Source organism: Berghia stephanieae, chromosome 10 (assembly GCF_034508935.2).
Source record: "Berghia stephanieae isolate SIO BIC M18660-M18661 chromosome 10, UCSD_Bste_1.3, whole genome shotgun sequence".
Classification (NCBI taxonomy): domain Eukaryota; kingdom Metazoa; phylum Mollusca; class Gastropoda; order Nudibranchia; family Aeolidiidae; genus Berghia; species Berghia stephanieae.
In genome coordinates, this window is record NC_088369.1 from 25,913,487 (window position 1) to 25,931,672 (window position 18,186).

General features: G+C 33.3%; 1 protein-coding gene across 1 annotated transcript in view; it reads left to right on the forward strand.

The window, feature by feature from the left end:
• Positions 1–14,035, forward strand: part of LOC144980881 (uncharacterized) — a 49,585-nt gene extending 35,550 nt beyond the window's left edge. Inside the window, exons 3-5 of the mRNA XM_078928773.1 lie at positions 461–597; positions 10,761–10,810; positions 13,446–14,035. Coding sequence (XP_078784899.1) covers positions 461–597; positions 10,761–10,810; positions 13,446–13,589 — 331 coding nt within the window. The 3' untranslated portion in view covers positions 13,590–14,035. The remainder of the gene's footprint in view (positions 1–460; positions 598–10,760; positions 10,811–13,445) is intronic.
• Positions 14,036–18,186: the final 4,151 nt, after the last annotated feature.

An 18,186-nucleotide genomic window follows, 5' to 3' on the forward strand; every position in this document is an offset into this window, starting at 1 on the left:
ATGTAAGTTCATTTTTAAAAACTCCTTCCACATTAAAGTCGAGAGCTTTTATTTCGTGGTTTATATATATATATATATATATATATATATATATATATATATATATATATATAAATATATATATATATAATATAATATATATATATATATATATATATATATATATATATATATATATATATATATATATATATATGAGTGTTGGTGAGTACTTGTAGGTCCGGTAGTGTTCGATAATGTTGGTTAGAGCTAACATAAAATAAAAATAATGTTACTCACATATTTTGGCCAAGACAAATGTTTCTATGCTCTCCATATCGTCAGTCGGACATGGAGAGCATAGAAACATTTGTCCCGGCCAAAAATATGTGAGTGACTTTATTTATATATAAACAGTAAATTATTATAAACATCGTCATCATTATCATTATCATTTACCATTACTATTTGCCATTGACAGGAAGGAGAAGAGAGCTGCAGCTGCAGCCTACCTGGCAGCCTCTACGTCACAAGATGATTACGATGAGATTCCGGAAGGCGACAACCTCAAGATCTGGACGTTTCTACTCAATGGGAGAAAGACCAGTATTGTCTTACGTAAGTTACCGTCTTATAATATTATAATAGGTGTTGAATATATCCTTGTTTCCTAGTTTTCAGATATCTATCTTACACCACGCGCCTGGTCCCGTTTGGGATGGGGGGGGGGGAGGAGTTGTCACATTTTAGAAATTATTATAGCGTACCTAAAAGTATTGAACAAAAACAAATATATGAGCTTTAAAAAAAACAATAAAAAGAAAGTTGTTTTCAAGAAAAAAAAACAACTAAATTATACCTAACACTTAACGTTTCGGCTTCAAAGGCCTTATTCGGCTTTAAAAAAAAACAACGACAAAAACAATTAATGAATACTTCACTGAAGTGAACATCATAATTATATTCTCTTAGAAAAAAAAGGAACATTTCGCTCAATTCAAGGCTCAATTTATGGGAACTATTCGGAAAAAAAGAGAGTTAAGACACGTACGACGCCATTAACTTCAGACCTACTAATCTTCCCACATAATATCTCTCTACGTGTATCGTTTGCGCCGGAAAAAATACTAAAAACAAAAGCAGATATTTTTTTTTATCCTGCTGTGTTGCATGTCACGATTTTATTAAATCGAATAATAGAACATGGGTTAAAAGATACCATGCTAGTAACATGACGAACATTGATTGATAGAATTATTGTTAACTCTCTCCTTACCGACCATTTTCAGTATTTTCCCCAAAATGGCAGGCTTAGCCACAGAAAAATTTATTTTTTAAACTCAAACAATCTCTCTAGAACAAATTTATGTTCTTATTGATTAAACAAAGATCATTCTTCAAAGTTTGTGGTGGAGAAAATAAATCTGAATAAGAAAAATGTATATTGTGTCGTAACAAATTTGACGATTTTGCTGTAGGCGGTAAAGAGAGGGTTAAGGAATAGATTTGAAAAAAAAAAAAAGAAAAAAAAATTTAAAAAATAAAAAACGAAAAAAACACACAAAAAAAACAACAAAACTAGCTAGCCATCGTAATAATAATTGGTACGAGGTTTCCGCCATTTTTATCGGACAATGCACTCCGCTATAATTTGTGAAGTTGGAACGACAAATAAACGGAACGATATTATTGTATTGTTACAATTGACGTGAGTGGTGTGCAAACTTTAACGGCCGTGTGCAAATAGTCGTGAAAATGGTTACGTAAAGTACTCTCAAACTAACGAATGAGTTGGATTTATTTTTCTCTGAGGTTGGAACAAATATTTCTATTACATTCTTTTTTAATTCTTTTTCTTTTTGTTCTTTTTTTTTTAATATTAAAGTTTGGATTTTGAATATGTGTACATATTTGAAGGTCTGATAAACGAACGTGATTACAGCATAGTAGACCCCATAACCAATTAGGTTATCATACCTGCATATACGTACACGTCGATTGCGAGGAACACACAAGTAATAAATACTTTCTCTCTCTCTCTCTCTCTCTCTCTCTCTCTCTCTCTCTCTCTCTCTGTCTGTCTGTCTGTCTCTCTCTCTCTGTCTCTCTCTCTCTCTGTGTCTCTCTCTCTCTCTCTCTCTGTCTGTCTCTCTCTCTCGTGCCTCCCTCTCTCCTCTTGTATAGAATGAATGAATATGACGTCATTCGGCTCTTTCTTGTTGTTTTTAGACCACCAGTATTTGGGTGATTAGTTCTCACTAAATTCTCTCATTCAGTCTATACACGTTAACGGTTGCATATTATAGATTCTTTGTGTCAGTATCTTTGATTTGACGGGCAGAACATGTGAGTATTTTAATCAAACGCATACCATAAATATGACACAAAAATAATAATTTCAATTCAGTAACCCCCCCCCCCCCCCAACCCCCTTCTCCCCCACAAACTTACCAACGCAATTTTACGCACGCAAGATAAACAAACACAAACATTTACGTATCTGAACTAACTCGTTGTGAGTGAGTCTACAAAGTCGTGCGCGCGTGTGTTTTAGTCACGTTCTTCCTCCCAACCCCCCCTCCCTTCTCCTTCTCCCCCATTATTTCCCCTCTTCCCTCCCCCCTCTCCCCCCGCCCCCAACTAACTTACATTGCGTTCCTACATATTGATTAATCCTTCAGGTCGATGACTGAAGTAAGTTTATGAATGAAGTTTGTTTAACCAGCATAGGTTGGGGAACCGAGCGCTCTGTCTTGGAAACCATGGAATAAGAAAAGTTAATTAAGTGCATTGTAATAGTTATGCTAAGCGTTTAGGTATGCGTGGGTTTTTTTTTTCTGTTTTGCAATGAAAGAAATTGTCTTTATTCTCCACTAGTAGTTGATATAAAGAAAAGAAATTCACGGCAATTATCATGGTTTTGTCTATAGATAGAACGAAGGTGACGTCACTCAAGCGTTTGTTATTGTATTTTGCCATCCGCATTTGTGAGTGATTCTCACTAAACTGAATTAACCAGACTATAAACGTTTAAGGTTACACATAGTTTTTTGTGTTGGTTCGTTGTACTTCCGGATGGCAATGTTATGAGTTTCTTAGCCAAGCGCATACTATCTATAGATAGTATAGATAGTATGCGCTTGGCTAAGAAGTTCACAACATTGCCATCCGGAAGTATAACTGGCCAACACACAAAACTGTGTGTAACCATGATCGTTTATAGTCCGGTTAATACAGTTTAGTGAGAATTACTCATAAACGCGGATGGCAAAAAACAATAACAAAGACCCGAGTGACGTCAACTTCGAACTATCTATAGATAGTATGCAGATGACGTCACTCAGGCCTTTGTTATTGTTTTTGCCATCCGCGTTTGTGAGTTGTTCTCACTAAACTGTATTAACCAGACTAAAAAAGTTCATGGTTACACAGAGTTTGTGTGTTGGTCCGTTATACTTCCGGATGGCAATGTTGTGAACTCCTTGGCCAAGCGCATTCTATCTATACGCGTGGCTACGAAGCTCACAACGTTGCCTGAAGTATGACCGACCGACACACAAAACTGTGTGTATCCATGAACGGTTATAGTCTTGAGAATACAGATAAGTGAGAATTACTCATAAATGGGGATGGCAACAAACAATAACAAAGACCCGAGTGACGTCAACTTCGAACTATCTATACGCGTGGCTACGAAGCTCACAACGTTGCCTGAAGTATGACGGACCGACACACAAAACTGTGTGTATCCACGAACGGTTATAGTCTTGAGAATACAGATAAGTGAGAATTACTCATAAACGCGGATGGCAACAAACAATAACAAAGACCCGAGTGACGTCAACTTCGAACTATCTATACGCGTGGCTACGAAGCTCACAACGTTGCCTGAAGTATGACGGACCGACACACAAAACTGTGTGTACCAAAGACCCGAGTGACGTCAACTTCGAACTATCTACACGCGTGGCTACGAAGCTCACAACGTTGCCTGAAGTATGACGGACCGACACACAAAACTGTGTGTATCCACGAACGGTTATAGTCTTGAGAATACAGATAAGTGAGAATTACTCATAAATGCGGATGGCAAAAGCATTAACAAAGACCTGAGTGACGTCAACTTCATACTATCTATAGATAGCATGCGCTTGGCTAAGAAGTTCACAACATTGCCATCCGGAAGTATAACTGGCCAACACACAAAACTGTGTGTAACCATGATCGTTTATAGTCCGGTTAATACAGTTTAGTGAGAATTACTCATAAACGCGGATGGCAAAAAACAATAACAAAGACCCGAGTGACGTCAACTTCGAACTATCTATACGCGTGGCTACGAAGCTCACAACGTTGCCTGAAGTATGACGGACCGACAAACAAAACTGTGTGTATCCACGAACGGTTATAGTCTTGAGAATACAGATAAGTGAGAATTACTCATAAATGCGGATGGAAAAAGCAGTAACAAAGACCTGAGTGACGTCAACTTCATACTATCTACAGATAGCATGCGCTTGGCTAAGAAGCTCACAACATTGCCATCCGGAAGTATAACAGACCAACACACAAAACTCTGAATAATCGAGAACTTTTAATGTCTGGAGAATACAGTTAAGTGAGAATTACTGATAAATGTCTGGGTGGGGATCATCACCTCCCATAGCGAGCAGCGGGGTCCATACTGTGTCTTCTATCCCCCAACATGCTTTCTGTCTTTGTCTTGGAATGAGATTACTTGGTTTTGTCCTGGCCCTGGCCAAAGACCTGGCTGGTTGGGAAACAGTTAAATGCATAGTTATTGTTTTGAGAGGTGGTATTTTTTTTTCCTTGTATATCATCTCTCTGTTATGTATTATTATATTTGTTATTTTGAATGTATAATGTAAACATCTGAGTGTATTCCTCTTTGTTAGATTTTGTGATTGTGTCCGGATGAGACTTATATGTGATCTCAAGCTAAGTACATTGGTGGTAAGCTCTTGGAATCTACATCTGATCCCTATTTGTTTCCAGTTCCCCTTTGTCTTACTTTCTCTTGGGTGCTTTAATTGTAATACTAGAAATTTTTACTATCCCATTTTCTTCCTTTTTACTGGCGCTGATATAACCTAAATGTGTTGAAAGCGCCGTAAAACCCTTAAAAACAAAAACAAAAACAACTCATAAATGTGGATGCCAAAAAACAATAACAAAGGCTTGCGTGACGTCACTTCATACTATCTATAGATAGTTGGAAGATGTCGTCACTCAGGTCTTTGATATTGTTTTTTGCCATCCGCGTTTATGAGTAATGCTCACTGAACTGTATTAACCTGACTATAAACGTTCATGGATACACACAGTTTTGTGTGTTGGTCCGTTATACTTCCGGGTGGCAATGTTATGATCTTCTTAGCCAACCGCATACTATCTATAGATAGAACGAAGATGACGCCACTCAGGCCTTTGTTATTGTTTTTGTCATCGACGTTTAAAGAGAAATTCTCACTAAACTGCATTAACCAGATATATAGATAGTATGCAGATTACGTCACTCAGGCCTTTGTTATTGTTTTTGCCATCCGCGTTTGTGAGTTGTTCTCACTAAACTGTATTAACCAGACTATAAAAGGTCATGGTTACACAGAGTTTGTGTGTTGGTCCGGTATACTTCCGGATGGCAATGTTGTGAACTCCTTGGCCAAGCGCATTCTATCTATACATAGTTCGCAGTTGACGTCACTCATGTCTTTGTTATTGTTTTTTCCCATCCGCGTTCATGAGTAATTCTCACTTAGCTGTATTAACCAGACTATAAACGTTCATGGATACACACAGTTTTGTGTGTTGGATCGTTATACTTCCGGATGGTAATGTTGTTAGCTTCTTAGCCAGGCGCATACTATCTGTAAACGGGAAACTTTTTGTTTATTTGTACGATTCATATCACGGGAAGAAATTATGTGTATTTTATTTAAACACATACCATCAGTACACAAACTCCATGTTTATCGAGTTGACATTGAACAGCCAAATAATACGGAAGGTGACCTTTTAGTTTCATGCCTCCAAATTTTCAATTTAACCCTCTCCTTAACGACAATTCTCAAAACTTTTACTATAATCTCATACCTTCCAACACAAAAATTGAATTTTTAAACTCAAATTTAAGCGCACAAAATGCACGATTTGCATAATTTTGGAGATCAAAACAAACTTTACAAAACAGTATTAAGTTTTTTTTTGGTGTGAATATAACAACACTTTAAATATAGTGGTTTAGAAAACAAGTCAGAAAAATCTTGGTCGTATCTTGAACGTGACGATTTTTCTGTAGTTGGTAAGGAGAGGGTTAATCTCCTGTAATACTTAGGGAAACAAATCATCGTCTTGGTTGAATGATTGAATCGCAATTTGTTTTCTTTTGTGGGCGTGGACTTATTTTGACGTAAATTTTGGTCAGTGTCAGGCTATGAGTTTAAGAAGGCGACGATTGGACCGATGTTTTCGTATTTGCAGGTCTAATAACCGGACGCAGTTTTGGGCCAAGTTTAACATTGTTATAATTATAATGAACACAATTTTGTGTCATTTTTGGAAATTTTCATTACAACAATGAGCCCATAAGGAAATGGATTATCAGACCTGCAAATAAATGCACGTCGGTTGGATACATACGGGAAACAATTGACGGCAAACACATTCCGATTATAGAACAACGAAAGAAAAACAAAACAAAAAAAGACCCCCCTAAAAAAAAACAAATTATTTTTTTCACTTAATTTGTCGGTCAGCCCTTTCACTATCGCTTTACCGATCAGTTTTAAAAATAATTATTGTTTACTCCGTATTCAAAGTCATTGTGCATGAAACCACAGTCTAAGGAAATGCATTCAAATAGCAAAGCGTGGGCCGACAATGCAAATGTACAGAATGGAATAATTTGCAGGCTTTATCGATGTTATGCGTTTATGTAAAATACTCATAGTATGTTCCCACCTATTGAAATGATTCGACACACAAAACTATGTGAAACATGAAGAGTTTATAGTCTGAGTGAGAACTAATCACAAAAATAGCTGTCTAAAAACAATATATATCTATCTATCTATCTATCTATCTATCTATCTATCTATCTATCTATCTATCTATCTATCTATCTATCTATCTATCTATCTAGCTATCTATCTTTCCATCTATATATCTCTAGCCCCTTCTCACTCCCACTATGTACCAATTTCTTTCTCTCTCATCCACTCTCTCTCTCTCTCTCTCTCTCTCTCTCTGTGTGTGTGTGTGTGTGTGTGTTTGTGCGTGTGTGTGTTTGTGTGAGTGTGTGTGTGTGCGTTTGTGTGAATGTGCATGATTTCCATTAGCAACGGCTAGTAACATATTGGTGTAACATGAAACAAGCAATGCTTTGTTCTCTATCTACACTCCTCTCCATCTATCAACTTATCTACCTACCTATTTATATATCTATCTACCTTCCTACCTACCTATATATATATATATATATATATATATATATATATATATATATATATATATATATATATAAATATATATATATATATATATATATATATATATATATATATGTGTGTGTGTGTGTGTGTGTGTGTGTGTGTGTATGTATGTATGTATGTTTGTATATAATCTACATTTTGTCTTTCTACCCATCGTATCTAGCAATCTGTCTATCTATCTATCTATCTATCTATCTATCTATCTATCTATCTATCTATCTATATATCTATCTATTTATTTATCTATCTATCTGCCTCTTTGATTCCCAGCAACATGATTGGCTAATAAACCAATGGGCAACCTGAAACAAACTATGCTTTTCTCATTTATGCTGAGTTGCCTCGTATAAAAATATAATTTCCATTGATTTTAGTTGATGATTTTTCTATCTCTGGTCTCTGCACCCCCCCCCCTCTCTCTCTCTCTCTCTCTCCCCATCTGTCCCCTTCTCTCTCTATCTCTCTTTCTTTCTCCCCCCCCCCTCAATCGGTACCTCTTGCTCTCTCTCTCTCTCTCTCTCTCTCTCTCTCTCTCTCTCTCTATCTCTCTCTATCTATCTATCTATCTATCTATCTATCTATCTATCTCCCTCCTTCTCTCTCTCTCTCTCTCTCTCTCTCTCTCTCTCTCCCTCTCTCCATCTGATTCCCTCCAGCCAATGTGTGACACGGAACAAACTATTCTTTGTTAATGAATGCCTAGTTTCCTCGTATGAAAAATTAATTTCCATTGATTTTAAATGGTCGGTCTCACCGCTTCACTGAACACATCAAACATTATATGACTGAAAAACTGGCTGGCCAGAGCTGGAAAAAAGCAACAAAGTCGGTTAATTTTTGAAAAGAAATCATCAAATACAAATAAACAGACTAAACCAATCATTACGCAGAAAAAAATTTAATTAATTAATTAATTAATTAATTAATTAATAATAATAATAATAATAATAATAATAATAATAATAATAATAATAATAATAATAATGATAATAATAATAATAATAGTAATAGTAGAAGTAGTAGTAGTAGTAGTAGTAGTAGTAGTAGTAGTAGTAGTAGTAGTAGTAGTAGTAGTAGTAGTAGTAGTGGTAGTAGTAGTATTAGTAGTAGTATAGTAGTAGTATAGTAGTAGTAGTAGTAGTAGTAGTAGTAGTAGTATTAGTAGTAGTATTAGTAGTAGTAATAGTAGTAGTAGTAGTAGTAGTAGTAGTAGTAGTAGTAGGAGTAGTAGTAGTAGTAGTAGTATAGTAATAATTATATTAACAATAGTAATAATAATAATAATAATAATAATAATAATAATAATGATGATAATAATAATAATGATAATAATAATAATAACAAATATAATAATAATAATAATAATAATAATAATAATAATAATAATAATAATAATAATAATATAATAATAATAATAATGATAATGATAATAATAATAATAATAATAATAATAATAATAATAATAATAATAATAATAATAATAATAATAATAATAATAATAATAATAATAATAATAATAATATAATAATAATAATAATAATAATAGGGATGCCAATCAGTTTAAACAAACTGTCAGAGTAATTATTTCCAAATTGTGGCTATGTGGTCTTGTGATATGACACTCGCTTTCGGATCGGAAGGTCCTGGGTTCGAGCCTCGCTCTGGGCGGCACATAGTTGATTGAGTCTTTGGAAAAGGCTCTTTACTCACATTCTCTCACTGTACTCAGGTGTAAAATGATTTCCTGGCAGTTAAGCGCGTTGACTCTGTCCGAAAAAATGTAATATCGCCTTACATGCGTCACATCTTATTTTACATGTTACGTGTTGCTGTTGGTCAGGGACCCTTTGTAAAGCGCTTTGAGCACGTTTAGTGGATATTGCTCTATATAAAAGCTCAAGTTTGTTTTGTTTTGATTTTTGCTTTCTTCTTAATAAAAAGAAAAAAAATCTTGGCACAGATCTCATATTTTTAGATTTAACTCTCTCCTTACCAACTATTTCAGTATTTTCCCAAAATGACAGGCTTACCAAGCAGAAAAATTGCTTTTTTAAAACTCAAACAATCTCTCTACAAAACAACTTTATGTTCTTATTAATTAAACAAAGATCATTGTTCAAAGTTTGTGATGTACAAAATAAATCTGAATAAGAAAAAAATGTATATTGTGTCGTAACAAATTTGACGATTTTGCTGTAGGTGGTATGGAGAGGGTTAATAAAAAGAAAAAACGATCTCGTATTTTTAGATTTAAATAACAATAGAAAATTAAATGGAAGCTTTACTTTATTGAACAAAGACAGATAATATGGACGTTTCAGGTTTTCCCTTTATCAACAAAATCTCGAATGCACCCGGGATCGATCTCGGTCCCTTTGCCTATGAGACGAGTGCTCTACCAACTGAGCTATCGCGAGCACCTTCGAACTTCAAGCAGCAAACATTTTCATTTTTTTTCTAGATATAAATTCAAATTTTAACATCTGAACCATCACGGTTTGAAACTAATTTTAAGTCGATGGGTTACATAATGTTATCATTGTTTTCTCCTTGTACAGTGACTTTAAATCTAATATTTTCTTCTATTTTATTTTATTTGCGACCTCTCGTCTCAAAACGGTATTATTATCGGAGTGGTTTAGATCTGTAATATGGAATTTAAAAACAAAAATATGTGTCTATGGTAAGGTTTACACGTTTAATAATATAAGGTAATGAATATTATTTCGTACAATGATAAAAAGTAAAATGTTACATTTCTATTTATTTCAACATTAATGTATTTTTTATTTCACATTTGTGATCCATCGTCTCGAAACGGGTATTATGTCGGAACGAACCAAATGCTTAAAAGCAGAATTAAGTGTTAAACTGGTCAAAAATATAAATTGCTGGTATTAGTACCCTAAATATGGTATCCATTCTCCTCAATAAAACATACAAACTCAACACAAGCCTGATATTTCTTGCTATAAATTCAATTTTCAACAGCTTAACCATCCCGACTTAATACCGTTTTAAGGCGAAGGGTCACACTCCGGTATTTAAGCGTTTTAAAATTGTGGGTCACATTTATTAAAATTCGTTGGTTTCCACTCTGATAATTTACATTTAGCTCCTTAGCGCACATAAACAACGCTAGTCTCACATCTCTAAATCGTCTTTCGTGTTTCATTCATCGTCTTTTGTTAATATAGGGAAAACCCGAAACGTAAAATGTATAACGTTATTATAGTGATATGAATCTAATTTATTTTCTGTGTGTTTCAGGTCTGGAAACTCTTGAAGTGGCTATAAACGGAGTACCAGTGAATACTTGTGTAAGTCGAGGTCTTTCTTTCTTTTCCCACAGTGGACACTTAGATAACCACGCCTCTCGGACAGTCGTCATTAAGTCATTAATCAAAGGCAGTGATTGGTCAACATAGCGAACTACACACAGCTTTTACTATCGGTTTTATGTATCTAAGTAAAATACCCGCTGAACAATAGAACCAACACCGAAAACTATGTGTAAACTTAAACGTTTATGATCTGATCGAGAAAATTTGGCCGCACGTATAAAAACAACAACAATGATCAGAGATGGGCCTTTAAATACTCCAAAAACTCACGGACCTGGGACTTCGCTTGCTAAAAAAAAATAATAAAAGCCATCTAAAACATGAGATTTCTCGGGGTCACGGGTTTGAGGGTGTTTGTTTTTTTTTAGGTTTTTTTTTTTTTTTGGCCAAAATGAGAGTTATTTTAATCGATCGATATTTGAAGGACGAGTTCTCTCGCCAAAATGTCAGATATGGGTTTGTTTGTTTGTTTATTTTTTTTTTCAAAGTACGGCAGAAAACTCAATCTCCTGATAATGAAGAAATAATTTTAAATCACCGACTCAAAACTGTTTTTTGTCTTAACTCACTCAATCCTAGAGATTTTTCCTACTTTTCAAAATTATTGGGAAAAAATGTATTAAAAATGAGCATATGCATAGATAGTTTTATTCAATTACCATTAACATGTAAAAACTAAAACATTTGTTTTGATACTAGATACGCCTATAATTTGTCTCAGAAAAATGTAAAAATAGTTATGGGGTAAAAGTAACCGGAAAAACTACGGATATCGTTGATGGTAGGGTTGAGTGAGTTTAGTGACCTAGATACAAAAGTGATTCTAAAGTTAAAATGGCAGGAATCTCCAATAGGATTCAACAGTCGTAACGTCACTTCCTTCATAATGACGCATGGTAACTTAGCAACACTGGCTCTAAACTATCGGAACAATGGCGGACGTATCCGTATGAAATATTTCTCCGGCGAAAATAAAAGCGTATCCAGAGGAAAAAAAAAATATAAACTTGATCATGTTTTGACTTTTACACATTCTGGACACAAGACATGAAAAGTTCTAGCCAGCTTGAAGAATAAAAAGTAATGATTTTCTTTGTTTAGAACCAAGATGGCCGCCTTTGCCGGGCGGCGTGACGTCAGACTACTGAATCCAATTGGATTCAGTAGTCTGATGTCACGCGCCCGGCAACGGCGGCCATCTTGGTTCTAAACAAAGAAAATCTTTACTTTTTATTCTTCATGCTGGCGAGAACTTTTCATTCCCTTTTCATATGCCTTGTGATCAGAATGTGTAAAAGTCAAAACATTATCAAATTGATGGGGTTTTTTTCCTCTGGATACGCTTTTAAGCTCGCCGGAAAAATATTTCATACGGCGTCCGCCATTGTTCCGATAGTTTAGAGCCAGTGTTGCTAAGTTACCATACGTCATTAGGAAGGAAGTGACGGTACGACTATTGAATCCTATTATAGTTGGGTTTTGATTCTTTGTCTCACTCAAAACAATTTCCTTTATTCTCATCAATGGAGCATGTCCACGTGTACATAGATGGTTTGAAATGGACGTCACTCAACTTTAACCAGCCATTCTTAATGAGTAGTTCTCACGATCGATCAGACTACAGACGTTCAAGGTCACACACCGTTTTGTGTATTTGCCATCGTGGTGGTGTAATATTTGCTTTTAAAATAAGGTGTACGAAGTATGTACGTGTGTTTGTGTGTGTGTGTGTGTGGGGGGGGGGGGTGTAGTATGTCTGTATAGATAGAATGCGCTTGGCCAAGGAGTTCACAACATTGCCATCCGGAAGTATAACGGACCAACATACAAACTCTGTGTAACTATGAACTTTTATAGTCTGGTTAATACAGTTTAGTGAGAACAACTCACAAACGCGGATGGCAAAAACAATAAAAAAGGCCTGAGTGACGTCATCTGCATACTATCTATAGATAGTTCTTAGTTGACGTCACTCAGGTCTTTGTTATTGTTTTTTACCATCCGCGTTTATGAGTAATGCTCACTAAACTGTGTTAACCTGACTATAAATGTTCATTGATACACACAGTTTTGTGTGTTGGTCCGTTATACTTCCGGATGGCAATGTTATGAGCTTCTTAGCCAAGCGCATACTATCTATATGTGTGTTTCTCTGTGTGTGTGTGAGTGAAGGTAGGTGTGTGTTCCACGCTTTGTTTCATGCTTTGTGTCTATATGTGTGCTGTAACCAAATTGCCTTTGTTGACAATAAATATATTATTGTTATTATTATTATTATAATTATTATTATTATTATTATTATTATTATTATTATTATTATTATTATTATAAATTCTTCTTCTTCTTCTTCTTCTTCTTCTTCTTCTTCTTCTTCTTCTTCTCCTTCTTCTTCTTCTTCTTCTTCTTCTTCTCATTATATTATTATTATTATTATTATTATTATTATTATTATTATTATTATTATTATTATTATTATTATTGTTGTTGTTATATATTATTATATTATTATTATTATTATTATTATTATTATTATTATTATTATTATTATTATTATTTTTATTATTATTTTCTGCTGGTATTGATCAATATCGTTTTTTGTATCTTTCCCAAGGAAAACTTTGCCGACTGCTATCTGACCATCGACTTCCCGCTAGGCGAGAGGAAAGGTCGAATCTCAACGGCTATCGACGATGATGACCCCTCATCCATCACCCTGTCCATTGATGGAACGATCGTTCCGGACTCGCCCGAGTGATCACGGAAACTACCGACTCCCGATAGTGGTGCTCGCAAGATGCCTACGAACAACAATGATCATAATTAATTAATTTTTATTTTAACATGACGAATAATTATTATTAATGTGTACTATAAGAGTATTGCATCAAATTACATCTGCTCTCCACTAACTTTTTGTTTGTCTATCTACCAATCCACCCATTCATTTATCTAGATAGCTAGCGAACTATCTATTTACTTTTGGTATAATATCTATCTATCATCAAATCTATCTATATTTCTGTTTATCAATCCTTCCATCTATCTATCTATCTATCTATCTATCTATCTATCTATCTATCTATCTATCTATCTATCTATCTATCTATCTATCTATCGATCTATCTATCTATCTATCTATCTATCTATCTATCTATCTATCTGTCGATCTATCCATCTTTCTGCTTATCTATCTATCTGTCTGTTTGTCTATCTATCAATATAATATCTATCTATCTATTCATCTATCCATCCATCTATCTTTCTATATATCTAGCCAGCCATCTATCTATATATCTATCCATCCATCCATCAATCTATCTGTCTATCTATCTAGCTATCTATCTATATATCTATCGATCCATCTATCTATCTATCTAACTAGCTAGCTATCTATCTATCTATCTATCTATCTATCTATCTATCTATCTATCTATCTGTTTAACTAGAAATCAAACACAGTCCTAATGATGGCCAGAAAGGCCGGAAACTTCTATCTTAGACTCACAAATAGTAGTAAATGCATACTCTCTCTCTCTCTCTCTCTCTCTCTCTCTCTCTCTCTCTCTCTCTCTCTCTCTCTCTCTCTGTGTTTGTGTCTGTCTGTCTGTCTGTCTGTCTGTATGTCTCTCACTCTGTATATCTCTCTCTCTCTATCTCTCTCTATCGCTCTCGCTCTCTATCTCTCTCTATCTGTGTGTGTGTGTGTGTGTGTGTCTGTCTGTCTGTATGTCTCTCACTCTGTAGATCTCTCTCTCTCTGCCTCTCTCTCTCTATCTCTCTCTCTCTCTCTCTCTCTGTCTGTCTGTCTGTATATCTCTCTCTGCCTCTCTCTCTCTCTCTCTCTCTCTCTCTCTGTCTCTCTCTCTCTCTTTCTGTGTGTGTGTAAGTGTGTGTGTGTGTCTCCATATCTCTTGTAATACAAACCCATACAATAGGTCTAACAGTCTGCCGTCAATCTCTCTTATACATGACGACTAGTTACACCACTTTAAACACTATAATCTCTACATAAATTACTGAAATGGTGAACAGTAAGTCTGTCATACACCATCTCTATTTTTTAAATAAAAACATTTCAACGTTATTTTTTTGTTAATGTCTAAAGAAATAATATTATAATATTTGTATTGTGTGGAAGATTTACTTTGAATGAGACTGTGATCTAACTGGAGGCCAAGAAAAAACTGTTGTAAAATTCAAATTATTATTGCTATTATCATTATTATTATTATTATTATTATTATTATTATTATTATTATTATTATTATTATTATTATTATTATTATTATTATTTTTATTATTATTATTGTTATTGTTATTATTATTATTATTATTATTATTATTATTATTATTATTATTATTATTATTATTATTACTACTTTTATTATTATTAATTGTTTATTATCATTAATTATTATGTATTTAAATGAATATTACATGATGTCAAATATATCTATACTTGTCTTTGATGTTGAGTTGCGTTCCGTGTGTTGACGACAGCCACACCAAGTGGCTTATTCACCAGTGGCAGATCAAAACGAACGATATAAATGTGACCCTTTGTGACCCTTCTCTCCAGCGTCAAGAAAATTGATTTTAATTTCCGGTTTTCCTGACTTTGATGGTTCTTTTTTTAACAAATTATTATTCCTTATAACACTTATGAGCTTAATATCATTTTGGGGCGATATAGATAAATCACATATTTGGTTTCTTTACCCAATTAAATCAAAGAACTGTCTGGTTCATATAACAATAATATGAGCCACCTAACGATATTATTTGATTAAACCTCTCCTCACTACTAATTGGAAATTCGTCACATTTGTCACGATGCAACCAACTTTTCTCATCCAGATTTCATTTCTTTTTGCTATAGTTATAAAAACTTGTCATTCTGTAATAGAGTTCAAATTGTCGAACAATATTACGTGCTTGTTGCTTTTCTGTTTGAGTAAGAAATGTCTGGGGTTTTTTTGTTGGGTGGGTATGAAGTTTTGGGGAAAATTCTGAAAATGACTGGTAAGGAGAGGGTTAATCGTGGTGAAAATATATTCTTTACATTATTTTGTGATTCTAAATTCCCAGCCTTCGAAAACCAAGGCATACATATTGAACTTAAAGCTTAACATCGTTTAGTGAGAAGGGTCACCTATAACCCACCTGCTTTACTTATTAAGTTATAAATTATTTCCTTGCTCTCCCCATCCCCCTCATTTCTTGTTTAAAACAATAAAAACATAAGCTAAATAATTGTGTTAGTTTATTCATGTTTATCTTTTATAATAGTATGACTGTTTCATTTTTTAGTTTTTCATTCAGTTCGTTTGAAACACTTTAATTTGTGGGGTGATCCAAAAAAATATAATGATATTGAGATTTAGTAAGTTTTTAGAGCACGAAAAATTTGTAAAATGACGAAATGTTGGTTCCAATTTCAGAGCTTCAGGAGCATCTCTAAGTCATAAAAGCTTATTGAAAATGAAGGTTTATGACAGAGTGTATACTTTTTATGGATTCTGAAGTGCTATTTCATCAATGTGAGGGTAAATTGTTGAGCTATAAAGTTAATTATAGCGACTTCTATTTTTAATTTTTTATCTCCTAAAACTACGATTTCAAAAAAAAAAAAAAAATGAAGTTGGCAGGTTTGTTCGAGTCATGTCCTCAAATATCGTGAAAAATTCAAACATTTAAAAAGACAGATTTTTGTTGTGGGATGAAAGAAAATTGTTTGAAATTTTTCATTTTTCTGTAATGCGAATAAATCTCTAAATGTTATTTAGTCAATAGTTAGGTCTGTTTTACACCTATTGGGAAAACCGACATGCACTTATTTGCAGGTCTGATAATCCAAATACATTATGGGCTCATTGTTGTAATGGAAATCTCAATACAGGACGCAAAATATTGCCATTACAACAAATTTGAATTAGGCCCATTAGTGCGTTCGGATGTCAGACCTGCATACATGTATACGTCGGGCAAAACAATATCTCAGCTCACGAATTTGTATTATTATTATTATTATTATTATTATTATTATTATTATTATTATTATTATTATTATTATTATTATTATTATTATTATTATTATTATTATATTCATCAAAGAAAAAAAATCGAAATTGAGTGTTTAAAAATATCCATTCAGATTTAAAGAAAAGGTTTTGTAATTTGTTTTCAATTGAAATAAAGTATATTACATTATATTTGGTTTGGGTTAAAATTTACCGCTTGTGAGCATGTCTTAGCTATTAAAAAAAAACTCCACATAAAATAAGATGTTTATTAAATAAGGAGAAATAATACACGTCTATGTCTATATCAAATTCATGTTGGTTTTTCTTTTAATACTTTTCCGCTATTGTCATTTGGTTGTGGATTTATGAACTTTTTTGTTACTGTGTTATGTGTGTTTAGCTGTACCAAAATAAGAAAGAGGAATACTTTTTTAAATTATTTTAAAGTCCCTATATATTTATCCCCATGGAAACATTTGTCTTTAGGGTCGTTTTTCAAAGTAATACTGGAAAAAAAAAACAACTCAGGCGTAAGCCGCAGCACGGCGGTACAAAGTGAGTCATAGGGCGATGATATGTCTAGCTCAATACTCAATGTCACACTGTGTGGCGGGAAAGCGATACCGCGGTGCCACACAGCACACTAATACAAAAATATAAACTTTATTTCTAATGGAGAAGAAACGAATCAAACATCAAAACGGCGCCATTAAAAAGGTTATGCACTTTAAACTCTCATTGGATATAATAAAATTATTTTACTTATAAAAGAGGTATCCATTATACATTATTACCACTTTACAATCTAGTTGTTTTCTCCAGGTTCTAACGTTGTATTAAGTATCATTGAATGAATATGTTACTAATTTTGAACAAAAAAAGTTCCAAGAACGATGAGATTAAGTCTAATATGTCTTAATTATCAAATTGTGATGCTAACTTGATCTTTTTATATACAAAAAATATCAATGGTGATAATAATAAAGATAATAATGATATTGACGACAATTATAGTAATAACAATTTTAATATTAATAATAGTAATAATGATAGTTGTAATAATTAAAATAATAATGATAATAATAATAATAATAATAATAATAATAATAATAATAATAATAATAATAATAATAATAATAATAATAATAATGATAATGATAATAATAATAATAATAATAATAATAATAATAATAATAATAATAATAATAATAATAATAACAATAATAATAATAATAATAATAATAACAATAATAACAATAATAATAATAATAATAATAATAATAATAATAATAATAATAATAATAATAATAATAATAATAATAATAATAA